Source organism: Quercus lobata, chromosome 12 (genome assembly GCF_001633185.2).
Source record: "Quercus lobata isolate SW786 chromosome 12, ValleyOak3.0 Primary Assembly, whole genome shotgun sequence".
Taxonomy (NCBI): Eukaryota; Viridiplantae; Streptophyta; class Magnoliopsida; order Fagales; family Fagaceae; genus Quercus; species Quercus lobata.
Window position 1 is genome coordinate 9,722,864 of NC_044915.1, and position 25,387 is coordinate 9,748,250.

Consider the following 25,387-nt stretch of genomic DNA (forward strand, 5'->3'; position numbering starts at 1 on the left):
GTGCACGTTAGCAATACCAAAACTCATATCGTAAGTAACACAAACATATATATATACGACCACGCTCAGCTCTCTCTCCCTCCCTCACAACCCTATTTCCTTGGTAAAACCAAAAAGCTCTCTCCTTTTCTATTTTTGGTTCATCAAACATACAATATCTTTGTTACTTGTTTTTGTTTTTTGTGTTTTGTGTTTAAGCAATGGAGATAGAGGAAAATCAAGCCCACCTCATCGACCACTTTGTGAAGCAAGTCTCCAGTGGTACTGATCACACACCCTCCTCTCTCGCCAACCTCATCGTCGAAGCCACCTCCCACTCTTCTCTCTTCGCTTTCTCTGAGATTCTCGCCCTCCCCAATCTCCTTCAGGTCACTCTTCTTTTCCTATTATATTATTTTCTATTGCTTTTTTCTTTTTTAAGGTACTTATTGTTGGTTGAAATCATGTGAGTTTGACTAATATTTATGACACCCAATACAAAAAGTTCTTCAGATTCAATGTATACCGCCTTCTAATTTTTTCTGCGTGTCAATTAGATTTCGCTTTTTTTTTTTATTGGGTTTTCAGTCTTGATTTCTAAAGTATTGCTTATTCTACTATACGATTAGGATTAGGGTCAAGAGCCTGTGTTTTCAACATCTTGGGACCTCCTCTCCATTCCTCCATGCTAGAGCATGAGCTCCACAATTTGCCCAACTAACCCAAAAAAAAATATGATAAATAAATAATATTTTAATGAAATGTCGTATAAAATAGATACACGAATGTGTTTTTGGAAAGAAGTTAGGTAAAATAGAAAAAATAGGTTCTTAGCTGATGCGAATATTCTAACTATCATATATCGTCAAATATATATATATATATATATATCAAATGTCAATACCAAAATAAAAGATATTGGAATATTTACTATAACACCTTTTGATAGATGGACAAAACTTAAGAATAGTTAATTGTCCTTGGGGCAAAATGTCACTTTTTGTGTCAATACAATTATATGGTTGAATTTAATTTGAAAACCTAAGCTACAATATTACAACACCTAAAGAATTATACCTAAATTTTGCCTTAATGGTTTATGTGCATCATTCAGATTTGTTTCTCTTTTTATTTTTTTCATTTTCTTTTACTTATAAATTGGCAAATAAGATGTAGGATATTCTCAAGAATTAGCTTCAAGTTAGACTAGGTGTGAGTTTGATAAAACTTACACCACTCTATAGATTTTTATTAGGCTCATATTTTTTTCAATCCTATCATTAGATCACATGTAACTTTGAGCAGTTTATAGATGAGATGATTCTTATTAGGCTCATATCTTAATGTCTGAGTTTGACGAATTGCTTAGCCAATAAAAAGGAGTTACATGATATTCAACTTAATGTTTGCACAAATAGTTTTTTTCTTTCTTTTTATTTCGGGTTCGTTTCATGTATTGATCATAACCTATTTGTGTCCTTGATTAGTTGTAAACCAGGGGCATTATTACCCACAAAAAAAAACCCAAAACAAAGCATCATTGTGTTTGGAAAATTTTCTTTTCTTTGCCAAGACTCCATTTACTTCGATTAGAAAAATGGTTTTTGAAGGACTTCTTATGAATAAATTTGAATGTTCCATTCATCTCAATCGTCATGATTTTTGGTGTATGACTTGATTTTGGTTCAAAGAAATATAAAGCTCTTTTTACTATTTGAAACTTTTTTCCTTTCCCTCTGAAGCTTATTCTAGTTTTTGAAAGGATTCTTATGGATAAAATCATTCTCTGTTTTATCTCAGTTGACATGATTATTGGGGGCAATATAATGTGATTGATTTTCTTTTGAAAAAATTTAAATGTCTTTTCACAATTTGAAATCTTGAAACTTTTTCCTATAAATCTTTATTGTTGAAATGACCAGATCCTAAATAGCTAAATTGTCAACTATATAAGAATGTCAAAACAGACGTTGATTGTTCCTGTGCTTACGTACTTAATATGCGTGTCGCATCATATTGCCATGTCTTTCCCCTATAATATTTCAGCCATAGCCATCAGCTTGTGCATACTGAATTGAATTTTATTGAAACTGCAAAATGAAGAAAAGTGAGCGTGCATCCCTTCTCCCTTTTCCCCTCTTGCCGATTCTAGTTCTATCAACACCTCCTTAATTCTTCCGATCAATTACTTACCTTTGAGTTGTCTAGCTGCCATAAGTAATTACATTATATTTGTACTAATAATACAACTTTATTACAGCTTCATGGAACTGAATATTCTGGATACATTGATGTGCTTCGGCTATTTGCTCATGGTAGATGGAGAGACTACAAGAGTAAGAAACTTTCCTTACAAACTCTTTCTTTTGTTGATGTTGTTCTCTTTTTTAATTTCCTTTTGAAGGGGAGCAGGTATGGCTCTATTTTTTAATCAGTGACTCATATTTCTTATATCTATGACCACTTTTTGTTTCATACTTCACCATGGATATCTTAACCATTAATAGTGTTGTCTATAATGTCTAGATTATCAGCGATTATCTTCTTCTTCTTCTTTTTTTTTTTTTTTTTGGAATTAATGTAATTACAACGGGACAATCTCAGTGGAAGAATAGTGGTAATATTTTACAGTGACTAAATTTAAAAAGTCAGCCTTTTTTTTTTTTTTTTTTTTTGAGATTTAAACAGATAATCATCTCTGTTTAAATCCAGTACATCTTTCATTGGGCTTCCTGCTTCCCCTTTTATGTTCACAATATACAATTTTCCTGTGATAATCCCTATTATAAAGAGCATACATCAACAAAAGTACCAAACCTGTGTTTAATGATTTTTTTTTTTTTTTGTCTGGAATGTCTTGCATTCAACTAAAGTTAAGCATCATCTTATTTCATATGTAATTTTGGGGCCTTTCATATCTTTGCTGTTAAATTTTATTTATATTTTCATTATCATAATTTTCAAATTACTTTTTTTTTAGGAGAGAAGCTATATATCTTTTTTTTTTAACAAAAAACCAAAAACCTTCTTTTCATAACACAATTAATTTTTTTTACATTTTTCTTGTCAATCCTACAAGTGATAATGGTAACAGTTGCCACAGAGATTAAAGTATAGGTCTATTGTTATTTCAACCAAAGCCAACTATGATCACTTATATATGTTCATATGCTAGGATAAATGTGAAAAACAAAAGAAAATCAGAAACTATTAGGAATACATGAAAACTTATATATATGATCCAATTTAATACTTTTTTCATGAGTTATGTTTAGAATATGACTAAGAAAACCCCTAAAAAATAAACAGCCACAATAGCGACTTGCAGGGGGCATGAAATTTCTGTGAATTCTATTGTATTTAGCCCTTGATGTGGTTTTTCATCTCTCTCTCTCTAGAGAGAGTGGAATAACGGAAAAATACACCCAAAAAATATGGTAATAGAGAATTGTAATAATTTCTTCATAATCCTTTTAAGGAAATTATCAATGCTTGAAGTTCTTGGTCAAATGCATTCTAAACAATGACACTCCATGACGAGGTAGTATTAGGTATCACGGTGATATATCAATTCTCTCTCACAAGGGTGGGACCCCCTCCCTTGTGAGAGAGATTTGATACATCACCTTGATACAAAATATAAATTGCTCCAAGAATCTATAATAGCTTTAGATATAATTCTGTTTCTCTTGCAGAATAATTATTATATCCACCAATTGATGGTCAGTGGGCAATGGCATTAGTCCTATGTAAGATATTGCAGTCTGTAACTGTAATATAATTGATAAACTACTCTTGTCCCAAAACCTTAAAACAATAGGAAAGCATGACTATAATCACTTTAGTATTATTCCAACACTTCCCCTCATGTTTAGGCCCAAACTTGACCCCAATAAGTGAGGCCCCACATGTGAAATTTTAACTTCCGACATAGGACCACATACTTTGAGAACATGATAAACCACTACATATCCCAAAAGCTTAAATTGATAGGAAACAGTGAATTAAATCACTTCACCACTATTCTCATAAAATGGCTGTTAAAAGAAGGCACTCAAATCCATTATTGCTGCTGTCACTTCAGAAGATTATATCAAAATATTTATATATATATATATATATATATATATATGTACGTATTTTATGAGGGCTCTATCATGAACAGTAAGGTCTTGGACCAGTCCATTTTCAGTTGTTTATAGGTTGTCATTGCCAGTGGCACAATTCCTTATTTTCTTTTATGTCTTGGCCTTTTAATGTACCTCATACACTAACATGAATTGAGGGGTTCTAATGATTTGAATGTGTACAAGGTAATGCTGGCCTTCTTCCATTGCTAGTACCTGATCAAATCCTCAAGTTAAAACAGCTTAGTGTACTTACTCTTGCTGAGACAAACAAGGTATACAAATTTACAATTTTTGATTCCCATATATATATATATATATATATCTTAGTCATTTCTTTTTATTGCAATCAATTTTTTATCTGCCTTGAACTTCTAAGTTAATTGTGTAAATGGTTATAGAATTTGATTGCAGATGCAAATATCTTCCTGAGAGTTGAAATCTTCTGTTTTCCCTTTCCTTGATGTGGTACTTGGGTCTCTTTAAACACTTAATTAATTCCAAGGCAATTTAGTCCCATGTAATTAACATACCAGAAAATTACTATGCCAAGTTCCTGGGGCTGGCCACCAGAAGGGCTGTGGTAGGATTCAGACATGAGCTAATATGCTTCTGCAGGTTTGCTGAACTCAAGTCAAAGATTTACTCAGCTAAGCCGTGGGGTTGAGATGTATTATGGTTATCCCTTTAAGTATGGCTACAAAGGCGAGAAGCCATAATGCAACTTAGCTAACTTAAATCAATTTACACATCTATTATGCCCAAAGATCAACTGTTTTGGTCAGGCATATTATACATAGGCCTTGGGAGTTGTGATTGTATTTCATATTTCCCCTTAGAGTCTCACATCTCAACATCATTAAAAGATTTTTCCATGCTGCTTGCCTAGGTAGCAAAGATGATAAAAATTTGAATTTTGGAAACTAATTCGGTTTGGAATGTTCTGTTATTATCTTAGGGTCCTGAATGTTCTGTTATTTTCTTTAATTCATCAGCAACGATAAAGAATAAAAGAGAATGATTTTCAATCATATATGTAAAGAACTACTTTAATGGTTTTCAATCATATATGTAAAGAACTACTTTTCCAATTTTACATATTAATATTTTTCAAAAGTGAAGCTATGATATTGCAATGGTTTTCCGCAGTCAGTTTATGGTGGTCAGGTAATCTGAGTTGAACTCAGAAGCCTTGATGTACAGATTGCTTGCATTGATTGTCTCTTGTATTTGTGGAGAAATATAATTAGATATGTTTTTAATTGTTTATTTCTTTGGACTCCTATGGTTTTAATTAATGATTGAACTCTCTCACAGGTTCTTGCCTATGATCTACTTCTTGAGGAACTTGATATTTCTAACGTACGAGAACTTGAAGACTTTCTTATCAATGAGTGCATCTATGCCGTAGGTCCCTTATTCCTATAAATTATACTTGTACCAAAAATTTGCCTTGTCAATGTAGGGTGAAAGTAATGCAATATCTTTGATTATATTTTAACCAGTAACATAAGATTTAAAATCTGAGACATTCACATTTTAATATCTGGAAAAAGATTTCTGATAATGATCTTATATATCTGTGTAGGGCATAGTCAAAGGGAAGTTGGATCAGAAGCAAAGACGTTTTGAGGTTTGATTTTTTTTTTTTTGGTTTTATGGGTACATGTTACAAAACTCAATGCTTAATCTTGAGATTATGCTTTTGTGTAGGTACAATTTGCAGCAGGGAGGGATTTGAGACCTGGACAGCTTGATAATATGATACAGACCTTAGGAAACTGGTGAGTCTTGGTTCAAATATCATAGCATACCTTATGTCCAAAACACTAGCTGCAGATCCATGTTAAAGGCCATTTAACAGAGTTAATTTCTATGTACCTCATACTGACCCTCCAGTTTAAGTAATTTTCTATGATGACACCTTGACTTTACATAATACATCGTGTTATTTTGATATCAATGTCAGACAGTCTGTTCAGTTAAAATCAGTCTCCCCTTCACAATCTGTTTGGGTGCCCATGCCACCTCAGATATAATTGTAACAATGGTATCCTGTATATTTTGTGTCTAAATCCCCAGCCCAATGTGGATTGAATATCTTAGATTTATGGGCTACCAGAAGTCACCTTCTTTGATTTGTGTAATTTAGTTTTAGATCAAACCTCACCAATGCCTACCTCTCCACTTGGATTGGCTACTTAAAACCATGTTTATTGCTGTGGTTTGTCAGATATGATCCAAGTCTGCTGAACTTAACAATGTTTTGTTAGTTTTACAATGATGTCAAAACTTTTTTTTTTAATTTTTTATAAAGGGCGCAACTCATGTTCATTGGATGCATTTAGTAGACATATGACTGTATAACTTCGTCCCTCCAGTTACATCCTTTAGAATTGGAATGATACTTCATAACTTAAACATTTCTTTTCTTATTCTGCAAGTAATGTTCCTCGTATTTTCTGTGTCATTGGTTGCTCTAAAAATTCTTTGGAGGACATTTTAAAGTTGCTATTCATGATATTAGGTTAGAAAATTCAGACAATGTACTTCTCACAATTCAAGAGAAGATTAAATGGGCTGAAACAAAGTCTGTGTCAGATACGAAACACCAGGAGGAAGTTAAGGAAAGGGTGGAAGAAGTCAAGAAATCTCTCAGTCACAAGGTCTGTTGATTACACCTTTCTTGCTTTTATGAATTTGGTGTATATAACTAAATAATTTTTATACGTAACTGAGATTAATTGGTAACAAGATGTGGAAATGCACATTTAACTTGCAGAATTAGTAATGATATTCCCAAACTTTGCCCATTATGATAGGCTCACAATGCTTGCTCTCTCTAATCCTAATCTTTTGCTCCAATATTTTCTTTATGATCTTTTTTGGCTCCTCTCACCTTCCCCACCCCCCTTCCCCCCCCCCATTTTATGTCTGAACAAGTAACGAAGAATTCTATGTTAAACAAATCTACATCTCAGGGGTCCAAGCAATATTCATATATCAACAGAAGTGTTAGGAAGAAAATGATGTTTCTTAATCCTAGTGTTCATCCTTCCTAAGTTTGTTTTACAAATCCATTTCAAAAGCTTAACATTTAAAATTTTTAATTTTAATTTTTCGTTTTGTTTTTGTGTGTGTGTGTGTGTGTGAAAGAGATTAGTTTTTGGACAGTCCTTCCTAATTACATGGAAGAATTTACTGTAAGCAGGGTTACAATGGGAACCGACCACTTGGCAAGATGATGTGCTCAGAAAGTGATGAAGAAATGGAATTTTATGAGCACGATCGAATCCAACCCAAAAGGTATTACAATTGAAATTTTTCACACCCCAAGCCTTATGTTACTGAATTTTCCCTTGCATTGTTTGAAACCTTCATTATATCTAATTAGTCAACGTCTCTATGCCAAGACTACCCGTGTGGTATTTGTAATGGGTCATCATGCGTTCAGATCATGAGAATTTAATCTCCTTTAGGATGACATGCTGTGCTAATACTTCTAATCCAGTATGAGCCATAGTTTGACCCAATTTGATCCAAGTTGTTGACCGATTTGAATCATTTGTAGATAAAATTTAAAAAACCCCCATTTTGGAAATAGTACTCGATCTGTTAGGCTGGTTTTACTTCATACTGATACCAAATGTGAGCTGGAATGAGATGACCTAACATATGGTTTCATTATTTACAAGGTCTCTTTAGTAACTGATTGAATATATAAATGGACAAAGAGAAACCCTTTAAACTCCTTCTATATCTTTTTATTGAATTTGAATTTTGAAAATTGAACCGTTGGATTTTATGTTCTTAACATGCATGTAAAATTTCATTCAAATCGGATGTTATTTACCATTCAATCAATAAACTTATTTTTTATGCATAATTTTAGACCACAAAAACTTGAAATTTAAACATTTGATTGATGACATAAGTATTGATCTTTAATCTTCTTGAAATTCTGCAAACATGGAGGATATAATAAGAATATGTAATTTAACGGTTAAATTTTCAAAATTCATCCAATAAAAAGATAGAGGCGGAGTTTGAAGAGTTTTTCTCCAAATTAGTTTAGAGAGAATCGTTTTCCTATAGTTTGATCTCTATTCATGTTTGGTCTTTATAACCCAATTACCTTCGAACTAATGCCCCACTTGAGATAGGCAACAAACAGAGGAGATTATGGACAGTTTTACTCTATGATCCAGGCTAATATGTGTTACATTCCACATATCAACCATTCAATCTCATTAAATTCAAAATTGCAGGAGAAGACCACCGAGACATTTCTATGGGCTAAAACCATAGATCCTTTGGCGTGTTCCAGAGCCTCGCCAGATTATCTTTGTTCATGGTGTTTTGCAATATTATAAAGGGAGCATGAGTTCCATCTTGTCATTGTATTTCATTTAAATTTATGGAGAACAAATCGAGCTTTCTGGTGAAACCAAAAACTTTACTAGATGTAATGCAATATGGCCTGCTCAGTAATATAGATTAGTGGTTGCTCATGTACCCTTAAATTAGGCTATGAACACATCAAGGAACGGATTAGAAGGAAAGATGAATCCATGTATGAGAATGGCCATCTTAATTTCTTTCTTTAATTTTTTCTGGTATTTACATGAAATACTTTTTATTTTTCTTTTTTTGTATGTATAGTATGTACATGTAAAATGTCATGTTATGTGTAGATAATTTGCCTCTTCATTCCTTAAAAGTTACTATGACTTTTGAGTAGAGTTGTGGAATGCATTTGTATTAGAATCTCATTTTTTTTTTCTCCCTTGTGTGTGTATTTGTTTCTCTAAAATAAAAGAAAATAAAAACAACTTAAGCAAAAGTGTCATCTTTCAAATCAATTTTGGAGGAGCAAACCTGCTAACCGACTAGTTGTTGCTAGATTTTGAGGGTGGGGACTCGTCGCCAACTGTCGGAGTAGTCAGTTTAGGTGGCAGGTTGGTCGGATGTGTTTGGGTGTGGCGGGTCTTCGACAGGGTTGTAAACGAGCCAAGTTCAAACATGCACTACTCGGTAAAGTTCATACTTGGTAAAGCTCGAGTTTTACCGAGTAGTGCATGTTTAAGCTTGGTTCGAGCTTGAATGAAGTCTAAAATTAGTGTTCAAGCTTGAACTTGTTAGAAAGGCTAAAAGTTTTAGCTCAGTTTTGATCGGCTTAATTCATTAGTCAAGTTTAGCTCAAGCTCACACTTGAGCTCAAAAACATGAAGCTCAATATAAGCTTTTGAGCTCAAGATCCAAAACTATGTTCCTTATCAAAGTTTTAAGGTTCAACTTATTGAAAAAAAAAAAAAAAAAAAACTTTTAAAAAAAATCAACTTAATGAAAAATAAAAAGGATGATGCACTAATTATAAAATAATTCTTCCTTCCATCTGTGACATTTTTTTCCCATCAAAAAATGAAACTTCATTGAAAAGAAAACATAACAATACTACCACTATAAAACCATTTACAAGGTTGTACTTTGAGTTAAGTAATGTGTTATAAGCTTAGTGAAAGAGTAATTAAAGTGTATGTGTTTAGCAGTTAGTTTGTTTTTTTTTTTTTTAAAAAAAAAAAAAAATCTTCTCAGTAGCTTGTTCCATTTTCAAAAGAAAATGACCTTCACCACTACCCTTTATGTTTCCAAGAGGTTCTAAACATAAAAGAGAAATTTCAAGAAATTAAAACCCATAAATAAATCATTAACAGAACACACACATAAATTTTACCTTATGTAACAGCCTTGAAATGAGATGAAAGGCTTGTAGGTGGGGAAGAAAGAGAGATAGAAAGAGAACTCAATTATGTTTGAACAAGGGAATTAAGAGAGATAAGTTGCTGGGTGAGAAGAACCAAAACATCTTGAGTAAGCCTTGGTGAAGTTCTCGAGGTAGAAAGAGACAGACAGGTAGTAAAACGAAATTTGAATTAAAATGGGAAGTGTAAAAACTAAAAAGACAAAAACAAGAGTAAGGCGGAAATGACGTGGGGTGGGGTAAGCATAGGGAATGGAAATGGATACGACATGCGGCAGGGGCAGCACACGGCAAGGGGATTGCAGTGATTTTTTTGGGTATAATATACAAAGCTCTTATCAATCTTTACACGAGCTTTAAGATTGATATGGAGCTTCAATGTTCATAAGTTTATTCAGGAATAATTTTTTTTGCTTGAGCTCTACACGTTTATCAAATATGCTTAAAAATGAGATTTAGGTTTTGTTTGTTTAGAAATAAATAAATATGAACAAATTTTTTCTTAAGCTAAGTTCAAGCTGTTCATAAATGACTTGATTCATTTACAGTTATAGTCTTTGGTTGACTTGAACACTTCTAACTTATGAAGTGACTATCACATAAAAGATATGCAATTTTAGAAGATTAGATATTAATGATTTTTTTTCGCCCTCAAACTTCTACCATTAGTAGGTCTTCCTTTTTTTCTTTTCTTTTCTCTCCAAATTTGACTTCTTTCAATAATAGCAGGTTTATCACGTCTTTTCCTTCTTCTTCTTTTTTCCCTGCTGAGGTGGGTTTAATATGTCTATTCTTACGTATTGATAGTAGGAAAATATAGGTTTCAGTTAGTTCAATTGGTAAAATTTCTGATAGTTGAATAAGGGATTTGGGATTTAATCATCACCTATACCAAAAATTAATTGGTGTCTTGATCTGATGATAAAGAGTTATCATCAAGAGTGAATGCTATAAGTTATAAAACTCTCTAAAAATATAATAATAATAATAATAATAATAATAATAATAATAATAGGGAAATGACGTTGGACTAATAAGCTAAAACTTTTTTTTTTTTTTGGAGAATGTAATAAGCTAAAACTTGAACAAGGTAAAAATCGGCTCATTTGGTCTTTGCAAGCGTACACCAGCATGATATGGTCCCAAGATTGGTGGAGGTAGGGTGTAAAAGATAGTTTTTTTTTTTTTTTTTTTTTTTTGAGAAACGGGTGTAAAAGATAGTTAAATAGGAAATCAATTCAATCATTATCAAATATTTTTAATACTCCATTTTTTTTTTTTTGGCCAAGTATATATTATAAAGAGAGACAAACATGAATAATTAAAATTAATATACTCATATCCTAATGTAAATGAGTTTTCAGTCCAGTTCTATTGTTTCGAGTCCCTTCCCAATGGTGGGAACTGTACATTTTTTTTTAAATTTAATACTAGTTCCGTAGCAAAATGGACCACTGGCAATGGATATTGTAAACTATTATATTGAGATATTTATTCGCTTTCCCATTTCATTTCAATATAGAAACATGCGTAGACGACTAAATTAAACGTGCCTCGTCGACAATTCTCACCACGTTGTGGCGAAAGATTACCGATAATTATTTTCTTCCTTAAGGACTTACCAGATAAAATAAAAAGGATAATACACTAATTATAAAATAATTCTTCTTCCATCTGTGACCTTTTTTTCCTATCAAAAAATGAAACTTCACTGAAAAGAAAACATAACAATACTACCACTATACAACCATTTACAAGGTGGTACTTTGGGTTAAGTAATATGTTATAAGCTTAGTGAGAGAGTAATTAAAGTGTATATGCTTAGCAGTTAGTTTATTTTAAAAAAATAAAAATAAAAATAATCTTCTCAGTAGCTTGTTCCATTTTCAAAAGAAAATGACCTTCACCAATACCCTCTAGGTTTCCAAGAAGTTCTAAACATAAAAGAGAAATTTCAAGAAAATAAAACCCATAAATAAATCATTAACAGAACAAACACATAAATTTTACCTTATGTAACAGCCTTGAAATGAGATGAAAGGCTTGTAGGTGAGGAAGAAAGAGAGATAGAAAGAGAACTCAATTATGTTTGAACAAAGGGAAGAGGGTTTTTTTTTTAAATAACTATAAAACCCAAACTATATTATTAGTTAGGCAACATTTAAAACTAATTTGGTTTTTAACAATTCGAGTCTAGAGAACTCGATTTTGGGGAGCTGAGATGTCCACATAGGCCTGGAAATCGAGTTCATTGGACTCGGTTTCTATACATGAAAATCGAGTCTAATGGACTTGGTTTTCATTCATGGAAATCGAGCCCAAAGTACTCGGTTTTCGTTCATGGAACTCGAGTCTACTGGACTCGATTTACTAGTCTCATCCCACTGCAGCACTTGACGTTCCTTCTTTGGCCTTTGAATGGTTGAGTCTACCCAAAGAGTTGTTCAAGGTGATCCGGGGGAGTGAGTGTTCGTGAGGGGGAGAGAGTTGTCTGGGCATGGGATTCATGTTTGGTGAAGAGAGTCCCCCATTGGTGAGAGTGATAGTTGGTGTTGTGGAGTTTTGGTCTGATGAGGGGGCCATGCTTGTGATTCGGTATGCTCTATTTTGTGGAGAGTAAAACAGAGCATGTAAGTGTTGTGGCCTCTCTTCCTTGGTGATTTCATGCATGCTATCCAAACTAGTAGTATTGTATTCTATAATCTAAAGCTAAACTAAAGCTCTACTCTCATCTCTATTGATATTGCCATGGATTTGATGCTATGCTCATGGAAACGCACACGGAGGAGGATCAAAGAGTTACCATGTTCTCTTCCTAGCAAACAAAGGTCCATTCTGTCACAAAAACGCAGAAGAACTATGAACGATTTTCATGACTGAGGTATTGGTAGAAATCTTACTTCGACTACCTTTAACATCTGTGTTTCAATGCAAGTCCGTATCGAAGCGTTGGTTGTCTTTAATCTCTACTTCTTATTTTGCTTAACCGCTTTGTTAGCCACCACTCTTCTTATTTTCTTAATCTCTACTCACATGCTTTGTTTTGTGAAGAGTAAAACAGAGCATGTGAACATGTGAGTGTTCTCTTCCTTGGTGATTTTATGTCCGTGTGCTGAACGAAGAAATCCGAGTACTTTGAACTCAATTTCCATGAACGAAAACTGAGTCCATTAGACTCGATTTCCATGTACAGAAACCGAGTCTATTAGACTCGATTTTCAGGCCTACGTGTACATCTCAGCTCCCCAAAATCGAGTCTTTTAGACTCGAATTATTAGAAACCAATTTAGTTTCAAACGTTACCTAACTAATAATATAGTTTGAGTTTTATAGTTATTTAAAAAATAAAAAAATAAAAAAACCTAGGGAAGAGAGATAAGTTGCTAGGTGAGAAGAACCAAACATCTTGAGTAAGCCTTGGTGAAGTTCTCGAGGTAGAAAGAGAAAGACAGGTGTAGTAAAATGAAATTTGAATTAAAATGTGAAGTGTAAAAACCAAAAAGACAAAAACAAGAGTAAGGCGGAAATGACGTGGGGTGGGGTAAGCATAGGAAATGGAAATGGATACGACATGGGGCAGGGGCAGCATACGGCAAGGGGATGGCAGTGATTTTTTTTCGGTATAATATACAAGCTCTTATCAAGCTTTACACGAGCTTTAAGATTGCTTGTTTAATATGGAGCTTCAATGTTTTTAAGTTTGTGAACGAATAATTATTTTTGCTTGAGCTCTACTCATTTATCAAATATGCTTAAAAATAAGGTTTAGGATTTGTTTGTTTAGAAATAAACAAATATGAACAAATTTTTTCTCAGGCTAAACTCAAGTTATTCATGAATCTCTGGTTGACTTAAACACTCTTAACTTGTGAAGTGACTATCACATTAAAGATATGCAATTTTAGAAGATTAGATGTTAATGTTTTTTTCGCCCTCAAACTTCTACCATTAGTTGGTCTTCCTTTTTTTCTTTTCTCTTTTCTCCAAATTTGACTTCTTTCAATAATAGTGGGTTTATCACGTCTTTTTTTTTTTGGCTAAGGTGTAATATGTCTATTCTTACGTATTGATAGGTGAAAAATGTGGATTTCAATTAGCTTAATTGGTAAAATTTTTTATAGTTGAATAAGAGATTATGGGTTCAATCCCCACCTATACCAAAAATTAATTGGTGTCTTGGTCTGATGATAAATAGTTAACATCAAGAGCGAATGTTATAAGTTATAAAACTCTCTAATATATATATAATAGGGAAATGACGTTGGACTAATAAGCTAAAACTTGAACAAGGTAAAAATCGGCTCATTTGGTCTTTGCAAGCGTACACCAGCATGATATGGTTGCAAGATAGGTGGAGGTAGGGTGTAAAAGATAGTTAAATAGGAAATCAATTCAATCATTATCAAATATTTTTTAATACTCCATTTTTTTTTTTTTGGCCAAGTATATATTATAAAGAGAGACAAACATGAATAATTAAAATTTATATACTCATATCCTAATGTAAATGAGTTATCAGTCCAGTTCCATTGTTTGGAGTCCCTTCCCTATGGTGGGAACTGTCCATTTTTAAAAAAAATTAATACTAGTTCCGTAGCAAAATGGACGACTGGCAATGGATATTGTAAACTATTATATTGAGATATTTATTCGCCTTCCCATTTCATTTCAATATAGAAACATGCGTAAACGACTAAATTAAACGTGGCTCGTCGACAATTCTCACCACGTTGCGGCGAAAGATTACCGATGATTATTTTCTTCCTTGAGGACTTACCAGATAAAATATTAGAAATTCCCATAATGTGAACACTCTGTCTGACTAGTAATACTCGTTGAAATTAAAATGTTTGCTTAGGAAGCACATAACCATGTGAGAGACTAATAGTCTATATATCATTTTTCGATAATAAATAGTCTATATATTTATATACTATCTCCCCCATTATTAATGGCTGCCCATTAATGTAGAAGAGTCATTCTTACTCCCTTTGAAAAATTTGGTGCAATGTCAAACTCAGAAAACTTGTACTGTTTTGTTAGTTTGAGAAAGTCAAGGGTCAAGTTTTTAAAGTCAAAAGTTTGGATAAGTTATATGGTTTGGCATGGATTTTGAACCGTACGATTGTCTTTTAAGTGTCTACGTGCATTGTGTTTGTGTTCTCGAGGTTTACGTCATATGACGTTTCTTGCGTTGTCCGCTTTTTTTTTTGGGGACATCTTTGAAGAATCATTAATTTAAGAAGAAGGTTAGGCAACCAAATTTTTTGATTACCTTTTACCCAACTTTTTTTAAATGGTAAATTTTGAATGAAACAATATCATTTCTTTAAAGTTGATTACAAAATTTGACTATATACTTGAATAAATTTAAAACTTTAGAGAACCTATTTGAACGAAAATAAAATTAGAAGACTAAAATATACTGTATAAATTTTAATCAAATTTAGAATGTACAATTTATATTTACTCAAAAAAATTTATCTTACCTATAATTTTTATTTTATATTAATCAATTACGATATGCTATATGTTTGACTTAAAAAAAAAAAAAAGATATGTAATTTGGTTATTTTATTAAAACAAGAGAGATATGTGATAGTTAATGAAACATAAAGTGAAAAACCCACCTCAAAAAGCTAAAATAGATTTTTTTTTTTTTTTTCACTTATTATTGATACTACTTTATTATGTATCATTCATAGCAAGTTACATCAGGATTTAAAAATATAAGAATGTAGGAAAAATAGATTGTTATTTTATGTCATTGAGAAATCAGAATTTTTTATTCTCCTACAGCTTTAAATTGATTTAACCGATAAATGAAGCATGTTAATGTGTTTTTTAATTGAAAAAAAGGAGAGAGATAAAGAAAATTAATTGAAATTTTAAAGTAACTAGGAAATTTTTTATTATATGTTTTGAGAAGGTAGTCACAAGTGGACAAAAATTTTGTACTCTGTTTCTATAGAATGGAATACAAAACTACGTGTAATAATTTTAAAACGTGTTGTGTCTATGTCACATTTTAGTAATGTGTAACTAGAGGCAAGCCAAATCCATCACTAGTTTATACCTTATACTTAGAATTATGCTTATCTAGACAGGATCCCGGAAGGATTCAAGAAATTGGGTATCCAGCCATAGATGTCAATGTCAAAACCAAAGTGTAGATGTAAACTTGTGGAAATAACATGACCCTTTGTTTTTCCACTCTCTTTTTTTTTTTTTAATATTTATTTATCAATACAGTGACACTTGGAAAGTAAGCTCTAATAGGTTATTTAGAAATTTCATAGCTTTTGCCTTTAAATTAATATCATCAAATGTTTATTCCCTTCCCTCTCCTCTAATAAAGCCAAAATGGAATTTGGTTAAGGGGTAACATTTTATCTTCTACTGTTTTCTCATGCATGAATCTGGAGGATAGTAGTCTCGTTTTACATAAAGCTTGTTTCTCTTTTTCCAAGTTTAGAAAGTTACTGTTACAATAATGTCTAAATGTAGTGGTAGTAAATAGATATGATTTGAACACAGGTAACATATAGGTCCCATCCCATACATAAATCGTGTTTAGTATGAAACAAACATATCATGCATATTGATATAGTGCATGTGTCTATTGACTACAATTATATATTGTAGATGAATGATTACCCAACACTGTTCAATAATCAATTCTGCGGTCAATTCTCAAGTCTTCTCTGTTTTTTTTTTGGCAGAAATATTCTTTTCATCTTTAAAATATAATTTTATTTTCTCTGTAAAACTTAACAAGAGTGGAAATAGAGCATTTTTAAATGGATTTTACTAATGTGTGCTTTAAGGACATACAATAATTTTCATTTTTGAAAATTTTTTTCTTAAAAATTGAAAAAGTATTGACAATTTTTTCAATTCACGAGAAAATATTTTCAAAAATAGACAACTTAATGTGTGTCCTAAATTTTAGGATACTTAAATTTTAAGTATGAAAATAAAACATCTGCCAAATATTTAGGGACAAAATGAGCATTATCGCCTTGTTGTTTTGTGTTGCCAAAATTGTTGGGTGAAAAAAAAGGCAAGTAAAAGCAAAAGAGGAAAAATAACCAATAAAGATGATATCAACTTTTACCAAAAAAAAAAAATTTGCAGGCAATTGCTGACACCCAAAAGAGCCAATAATACATATCTACCTTATCAACATGTTGCTTGCAATGAATACAAATATTTTCCATTTCTGATAAAGCTCACCAAAACACTAACAACAAAATCTTTGTATTCACAAAACACAAACAACCCCTTATATCTCATTCTTACTTATTATATTTCCTTTCGAATATTTTCATCTTTTTCCCCTAACATTTATCAAAAATATGGGACCACCCCCAAAAATGAAATTGCAATTTGCAATTGCAAGACATCCAAGGAATTTCTAATATCACAGAAGCTCATATAATAATTACAAGGTCCCTCAATAATAATTCAAGTAAAGTAGAGTACTTCTTCCCCGTTCAGAATGAGCTAACCAATACTTGTTCACCACGTGTACATGGTGCCACTTGTTGTGCCACTTGCAAGTTCTCAACTCCACTTCCCATTCTCAATCCAGCTTGAGCTTGAGCTTGAGCTTGAGCCTGATCCGCCTTCTGAGCCACCGTGTAATCAGCCTTCCTCCGCCGCTTCGGCGACACGCTATCGACAGATGAAATCGAGGAAGTGGGTTCGGGCGATGACCGCTTTGATGTCACCCTCACCGGGTCGGGCTCGCCCGAGTTGACCCGGAGTGGGAAATTGAGCAAGGCGCGTGAGCCGCGCATCCTGTAAGCGGCTCGGTCGTAAGCCATGGCGGCGTCTTCAGCTGTTTCGAAAGTTCCGAGCCAAACCCGGGCGCCGTTCTTAGCCGGGTCACGAATCTCAGCCGCGAACTTCCCCCAAGGTCTTTGCCTCACACCCCTATAATGCTTCCCCTTCGACGGAACCACCGCAGGCTCCGCCTTATGCGGCGCCGCCACCGCCGGAACCGCCTTAGTTTCCGGTAAGATATCGGGCTCGGATTTCACCGAAACGAACATATCGGGTTCCGATTTTATTACCTGGGACCCGAAATTGAAAGACTCAGTGGGTACAGGAGCGAGAGAAGGGAATGGAACCCAGCCAACATTGACGGCGTCACGGAGAACACCGTAGAGCACCATGTCCTCCGAATCGTCTTCTTTGAGTGGCAACTCGCCCCAGTTTTCGGTGAGACAAGGATACAAGCTACCGAAACTGGAGCTCCGACCGAAAATCGGGCCGTTTCCCGTAGAAACCACTTCAACCTCGCCTAGTAGATGCCGGCGAATCGACTCAAGAAGAGCCGAATCGGACTCTGTAGAGCTCTGTCCATACATTTTTGGATCCGATATTTTTGAACTCTGAATCGGAAATTACTAGAGTTGAAGGTTTTGGAGTGTTCAAAGAAACTAAGAGAGATAGAGAGAGAGTTTGGGAGATTTCAGGTTTGTGTTGAAGAAATGAATATTTTTGAAGGATTAGTAAGAGATGGGTATTTATAGCAAAAGAGGTTCATGAACTTAGGTGGATAAATTTAAAAAAAGTGGTTTTTAATTTCCAAATAAGTTTTTGTTTTTATATGAAAGTGTGGGAATAAAAAAAAAAAAAAAAGTAATATATTTAAAAAATTGTAATAATAATTTGGTGGTGGTGATTTTCTATGTGGGTACTGAGTTTCTTTGAAGGTTCATTCATTCAGATTCAGATAGACAGATAACAAAGTGGTGGAAAAAGCATTAATCACGTGGTTCATTTCTAATTCGTGGAGTTTTATTACTATTTGAATGATTTGGACATTCAATGACGTCATGAGCTTACAATTGCAAATTGCAAGTTGAAAGTTGCAAGTTGCAAGCAGCAAAATGTTAGTTGTCGTTTTGTGTGCCGACTCTGCGACTGTGCGTGCGTGTGTGCGCGCTTTTGTTCTTTTTTCCTCGATTCGTAACCCACGGACACAGCTAATCGCCGAGTTAGAGAGAGAATGAGATATTATAAAAGTTAAAATAGTTATAACATGATGAAACAAAATATTCTTTGATATAATAATTTGTGCTTTTCACGCTCTTACAGATGTCGGTTCCATTTATATTAAAAATTAATTAGAGTCTATTTAGATTCTACTTATTTTGTTAAAATTAAAAATAAAGGTAAAAGTTAGTTAAAATAGTACAATAAAGCTCATTATTAGTACCAAAAAGTGTAGTGAGATCTATGAATAATAGCAAAAATAAGCTAAATAGTAAAATAATTTATAATTTTCATCGAAATCCAAACGCACACTTAATATTTTAAGTTTTGTCTAATCATAAGGAATAATTATTATTAAATGGACAAAATAAATTAAAATTTTATTATATTTATTATATGAAAAATGTTGTCTACTTGTTTCCACAATTTCAGCTTGCCTTAGTTACACATAGGCTTAAGTTTAAATGAAGTTTAATTATAGGCAGAAATACCATTTTTGTTTCTATATCTTCACTCCATTCCTTCTTTGGTCCATACTTTTTAACTTTAACGCATTTAGTCCCTAAAATAAAAAAGCAATCTCGTTTTGGTTTCTACCATCATTTCACTAACGGAAATAGTTTACATGGCAAATGGAGTGCACCGTTGTCACATTAAATGCTAACATTAGCATTAAATTAATAATAAAAATTTTTATTTAGCATTTTTAAAATGTCACATCATCTAGCTTTATCTTGAGGAAGAACAGACAAGAACACAAATCCAGAAAATTCAAAACACAAAAAATTTGTCAATTATTTTTTTAAAAAATATAACTTCAGATCCACGCCAACACAAATAAATCCAAAATAAAACCCCTCACATGACACCAAAACATCACAACTGATAAAATTTGTTCTAATTTCGAACCACACGGTCACACTTTTAGCTCAAACTTTTTCACTCTCAACTCAAACTTTATCTCCCTAAGGTCTTGGGATCTTGGTTTGATGTGGGTTAGAAAGAGGGAGGCTGAGATCAGTTTGATCTAGGTTAGAGGGAGATGTTGAGATCGGTTGCTGTCATGGCATAGCTGGTGGCAGCATGTGGGTTCAAGATCAACCAAATGGGGAGTGATTTAAGAACTGTGATGGTTAGGTTTTGGGTTTCAATGTGGTCTTGGCAATTGAAGAAGCGTGGGTTTGGTGATGTGGGTTTTGATATATTGAGAGTGGTGGTTTTTGTTCCACTAATCTTGTTGTGGCCAATGTTTAGTGTTAATTTTCTGGGTTTGTATTCTTTGGGTTTTGAAAATTTTAGGTGCTTAGAGTTTAGCTAGAAGGATGGAGAGTAGGTAGAGCAATGTTGTTTCGGTTGCAAAGTTTGTTGTTCAAAAGTGGGTTTGTTCAAAATAGTGAAAATACTGATTTGGTTTTTATTTTCCTGGTCAATGTGGGTTTTTGTCTCTCATCTTACATTAGATTTTAAAAAAAATCTTTTTTGTAGCCAATCTATGGTATTTCTAGGTTTTGGCTAATCATATGTGTGTTTGAGTTTGATATTGCAAGTTGTCTCTTGTGTGTGTTTGAATCTATGTGTTTTAGAATTTAGTTACCGTTTTTTTCTTCTTCTTCTTCTTTTCTTACTTTTGTGTTCTTCAATCAGATTAACAAATAATTGCTTAAGATCAAACGATTCTAAAGTCCACCTAGATGTTTTTGGGTTTTGAATTCTTAGGTTTGTGTTCTTGTCTATTCTTCCTCAAGATAAAGCTAGATCTTAATTTATATAATTTTTGGTTTTTATTTCAGTTTTTTCCTTTTTTTTCATTTAGTTAAAATTGATAAATAAATTTTTTATATTAAAAGATGACGTGACATTTTTAAAATTCTAAATAAAAAATTTTATTATTATTTTAGTACAGATGTCAACATTTATTATGTCAACGGTGCACTCTGTTTGCCATATAGACTATTTTTGTTAGTGAGATGACGGTAGGGACCAAAACGAAATCGCTCTTTGATTTTAGAGACTAAATGCAGTAAAGTTAAAAAGTAGGAACCAAAGTGGGAATTGGGTGAATATATAGGGACGAAAATAGTATTTTTGCCTTAATTATAAGATATAAACTATAAATATTAATTTGTTAGTAATTGAAACAGATTTCAATTGAATTGTTTAGATCGTCAAGTTTATGTGCCGTAAGAGGGATTGATTCTAGATTGTCAAGTTTATTGGATGTAAATTTTGATAAATCCACCATTGAACTACATTTTCTTCTTATATTCTCCATATTTGCAAAATTTTCAAAAGATCAAAGATCAATAATGTAGAGACCCAAAAATGAAGCTTACAATCCATAGAATCTCACATTGCCTGTGAAGCACATGAGAATGTGCTTATAAGGAGTGACTTCCCTTTAATCCCCTACGGAAGTGTGGGCCCCCTCCCCACACGCATGGACGTGTGTGCTTATAAGGAGGTGGATTGCAGAGACCCAAAAGGGGAGAGGCATTTTCCCCCATACTTTGTGTTTTGAGGGGGTAGAACAAATAAGTTTAAATTTCAAGTTACAAATAGCTACGTTATTAACTAAATGTTTAAATTTTAAGTTTTTGTATTCTACAATTACCCATAAAAAATAAATTTATGGATTAAATAGTAAATAACATCTAATTGCAATGAAATTCGACACGTGTGTTAATAACATAAAGATTATACAAGTGTACGTGATGGAATGACCACCGCATCAAGGGTACGCGGTGATCTCTTGAGCTTATTTAATTAAATAGTTACTTGTTGATTTTAATAAAGGATGGTCATTGGTGTCTAATATATATACATATCAGGCTGAATATATAGCAACTTTACTGCAAATTGACTAAAATTTAAAAATACGACTAAATTGATCGCGGGAATATTGTTATGTATATTACATATTATTTTACTTTTATCTGTAGTTTCATGTGAGTTCAGCCTATCAAACTTAAGTTCATAATGTTCAAGCTTGAATAATTTAATAAAGCCTAGGATGATTCTCTGAAAAAAAAAAAAAAATAATAGAGCCTAAGATTGAGACTTTTTTGGTTCATTTATTAAATATAAACAAATCAATTTTCAAACTTCCTATCAAGCCAAGCTTACCAAAATAGTATTATTCTATGATAAAGGAGGGGAAAAAGTTGATTTTGAAATTTTTTTAGTCCAAATTCTTAAAGAGAAAAGGCTTAGAAAGCGGCTGCCAGAACCAGAGGCTTATGCCACCAAATGTTGGTGAGTCTTCGTCTATTGTTTTGAATTGAATAGGGATCCTAACCAAAAAAAAAAAAGGAAAAGATGAAACCATAATCTAAGTACGGATTATAGATTTACAAGAAAACAATAAGAGTTTTATGTTAGATAACACAATAGCCTGGCATATAATTTCATTCCAATTTTTGAAGTGTCAAGAACGTTAAGCATGTTTGCTAATTAATGACATAAAGAACTCTCAATTTGTATTTCATAGTATATAAGTTTTATGAACTTATCAGTGCTCTACATCAAAAATGGCCAAATTTAGGAGTGGACGATAACAAAAGATATTCTTGAAATGTCTTTTTGAAAATAATGCATTGTTTTTAGACAGTTTATAATGTTCAAAATATAAATTAAGAAAAAATCATACAGTTTTGGCTCAACTATAAATTACAAAATCTGGCTTAATTTTTTATTTTATATATAAAAAAAAAAAAACCTTTATAATTTACATCATCTAAATTTGGTCTTTCATTTGTTTCTCAAAAAAAAAAAAAAAAAAAAATTATATTTGGTCTTTCATTTTTGTTAATGTATTAATTTTTTGAATTTGGTCTCTCAACTTTCTTTCTATGTTTGATGTGCTTTCAAATAAATATGAAAAAATAAAGAGATAGCCATTGTGTTTTTCAAAAGAAACAATAATGAGGTAGCCATTGTATTTTTCCTCATTATTTTTTATGAAATTGAAAGATATAAAAATGCAATGCTAAGCTGTTTTTTTGGGACATAATGACAGCTAATTGGCAAAAGTAAACAGAATGACGGATGATTGAATAAAAAATGAAAGTTAAGACATGAAATTGAAAATATTGAAACCTTAAGGATGAAAATAGAAACAAAGCAAATTTAAAGGATATAATGTATAATTGAGCTGTAATATTACCAGGTGCTTTTAGAGTAATTGTTTATAAACTACTTTAGGAAATTTTTTTATATCACTTTTATGGAAAATATAAGTAGCAGTAAAAAAAAATTAATTAATTTTTGAACAAAATTTGGCAACAAATTTGGTTGTAGCCCGTGGGTTCCAGTTAGCTCAACTAGTAAAGTCTCTGATGGTTGTATAAAAGATCTGGGGTTCAATCCTTGCATACACCAAAAACTCATTGGTGTCTTGGTCTGATGATAAAGAGCTATCATCAGTAGCGAACGCTATAAGTTGAAACTTTTTTTAAAAAAAAAAAAAAAAAAAAAAAACTTTGTTGTAGCCTAATTCTAGAAGTCCACCTAATGTCTTTTAATTGGATGTGAATTTTAACAAATCCACCGTTGAATTACATTTTCTTTTTATATCCTTATTGTTTGCAAAATTTCTAAAGATTGAAAATTAATAGATATGTTATCAATCAAATATTTAAATTTCAAGTTTTTATAGTCTAAAATTATGTATAAAAAATAAGTTTATAAATCAAATGGTAATTAAAATCTTATTGATATGAAATTTTACTTGTGCTTTAAGAATATAAAGAACATAAAATCCGATGATTAAATTTTCAAAATATGTAGCTAAATTTTGTCCTTAATTTATTCTTTTCTTGTAAAAAGTTTCTAAAAATATATCTTAAACCAACAGCCTTTAAGGTATTCATTAACTTTTCCAAAAAAAAAAAAAAAAAAAAGCACTTGAAAATCCATCACGGCATTTGCCATGTTAGGTAGCTCGTGAAGTGGGGTTCTTGAATCCTGATAATAACAGGTGCCAAAAGTTAACAAAGAAAAGACTAAAGCGGATAGAAAAAGAGAACAAAATTAGTTGCATTTTTATGTAGAATAAATCCCTCGTTGATCAATTGAGGTAAAATTATCCAAATAGGTTTGAGCCTCGCATATTCGGATTTGTTGATTTGACATCCTTTTTGCATGTTCTGCAATTGCAAATTGGATTTGCATTATGTTGACTACAATATTTCTTTGTAAACTCAATCTTTAACCTTGCTGATTTGGATATATATTTTTGGAACACTAAATTTTGTTGAGTCAGGCTAATTAGTTTTTGTTGTATATATAGGTATATATATAGATAGGTTGTAATAATGATATAAGGTTGGAGACTTTGAGTTCTGGAATTTTCTTTGTGAAAATTCAAATTTTAGGATTTTCGATCAGTTGAGACTTCTATTCGATTGATCGAAGTGGTGAAGGAAATTATCTTGGAGTCTTTGCTTGTTTTGATTGGTACTCGATTCTAGTTCGAGTCTCCATACGTACCTTTTGAAGGGATATAACCCTATAGGTATAAATAGAGGTTTTGATTTGGATATATATTTTTGCAACACTAAATTTTGTTGAGTCAGGCTAATTAGTTTTTGTTGTATATATAGGCATATACATGAATAGGTTGTAATAATAATATAAAGTTGGAGAGTATTTTTTTGTAAAATGAATAAAGTGGAAATTCGAGTTCTAGAATTTTCTTTGTGAAAATTCAAGTTCCAAGATTTTCAATCGGTCGAAACTTCTATTCGATCAATCGAAGTGGTGAAGGAAATTATCCTGGAGTCTCTGCCTGTTTCGATTGGTACACGATTCCTGTTCAATCGATCGAAAAGGGCTTTTGATCGATGCTCGATTCCTCTCGATCGATCGAGACTAGTAAAAAGTAAATTTCTACAGAATTTTCTGATAACTGTTCTGAACATTTGAAAATATTTCAAGTTTTGTGAACGGTTTTATGAAACATTTTAACTCTCCATACATACCTTTTGAAGGGATATAACCCTATGGGTATAAATAGAGGTTTATGTTCACTTAAAAAATAAATCATCTCTCCAAAATAGTAAGTTTAAAGAAATACAAGAAATCCTATGAGTATTTTTCAAAATTGTTATTTGTAGAATTCAATAAACTTGATTGTATCTTAGGGACAATTTTGTAGAAACCCTTTAGTAACTTGCGTATGGAGACAAATATTAATCTAAGGATAACATTCAATTGTGTCTCCAAGTCAATCACTAATTTTTATTTACTTGATGTGTTTATCTTGTTCTTCCATTGTTACTCCTTGATTTATTGAAATCCCCACTAGTTTCCATAAGACATTCACTAGGCAATCCTTTCTAAATTACTCAAGGATTCCAACACAAAGTTTTGCGAACCAAGTTTCTAGTCTTGCTGAATGCACTCCCACAAACTAATCTTTTTTAACTTTAACAACTTAATACCTAAACATGGAAACCACTAAATACTTTCCACCATTAATTGCTGAGTATCTCATGCCTGTAATATCATTTTCACC

The 25,387-nt window shown here is 32.4% G+C and overlaps 2 protein-coding genes across 4 annotated transcripts; one reads left to right on the forward strand and one right to left on the reverse strand.

Moving 5' to 3' along the window:
• LOC115969753 (COP9 signalosome complex subunit 7-like) lies at window positions 1-8,754 on the forward strand. 3 transcript variants are annotated; one of them, XM_031089363.1, is made up of 10 exons: window positions 1-30; window positions 199-368; window positions 2,240-2,315; window positions 4,293-4,381; window positions 5,424-5,513; window positions 5,695-5,739; window positions 5,820-5,890; window positions 6,634-6,772; window positions 7,318-7,412; window positions 8,375-8,754. In XM_031089363.1, the coding sequence occupies exons 2-10, from the start codon at window positions 201-203 to the stop codon at window positions 8,412-8,414; spliced, it is 813 nt and encodes a 270-aa protein (XP_030945223.1). In that variant the 5' UTR covers window positions 1-30; window positions 199-200; the 3' UTR covers window positions 8,415-8,754. The 3 variants fall into 3 exon arrangements, with proteins under 3 accessions (XP_030945223.1, XP_030945222.1, XP_030945221.1); XM_031089362.1 differs by having other exon boundaries at window positions 17-103; XM_031089361.1 differs by lacking the exon at window positions 1-30 and having other exon boundaries at window positions 66-368.
• Window positions 8,755-17,025: 8,271 nt separating this feature from the next.
• On the reverse strand, window positions 17,026-18,385 carry LOC115971133 (ethylene-responsive transcription factor 2). Its single transcript, XM_031090835.1, has one exon. It carries the CDS (start codon window positions 18,240-18,242, stop codon window positions 17,364-17,366), a length of 879 nt encoding a protein of 292 aa, XP_030946695.1. The 5' UTR covers window positions 18,243-18,385; the 3' UTR covers window positions 17,026-17,363.
• Window positions 18,386-25,387: the final 7,002 nt, after the last annotated feature.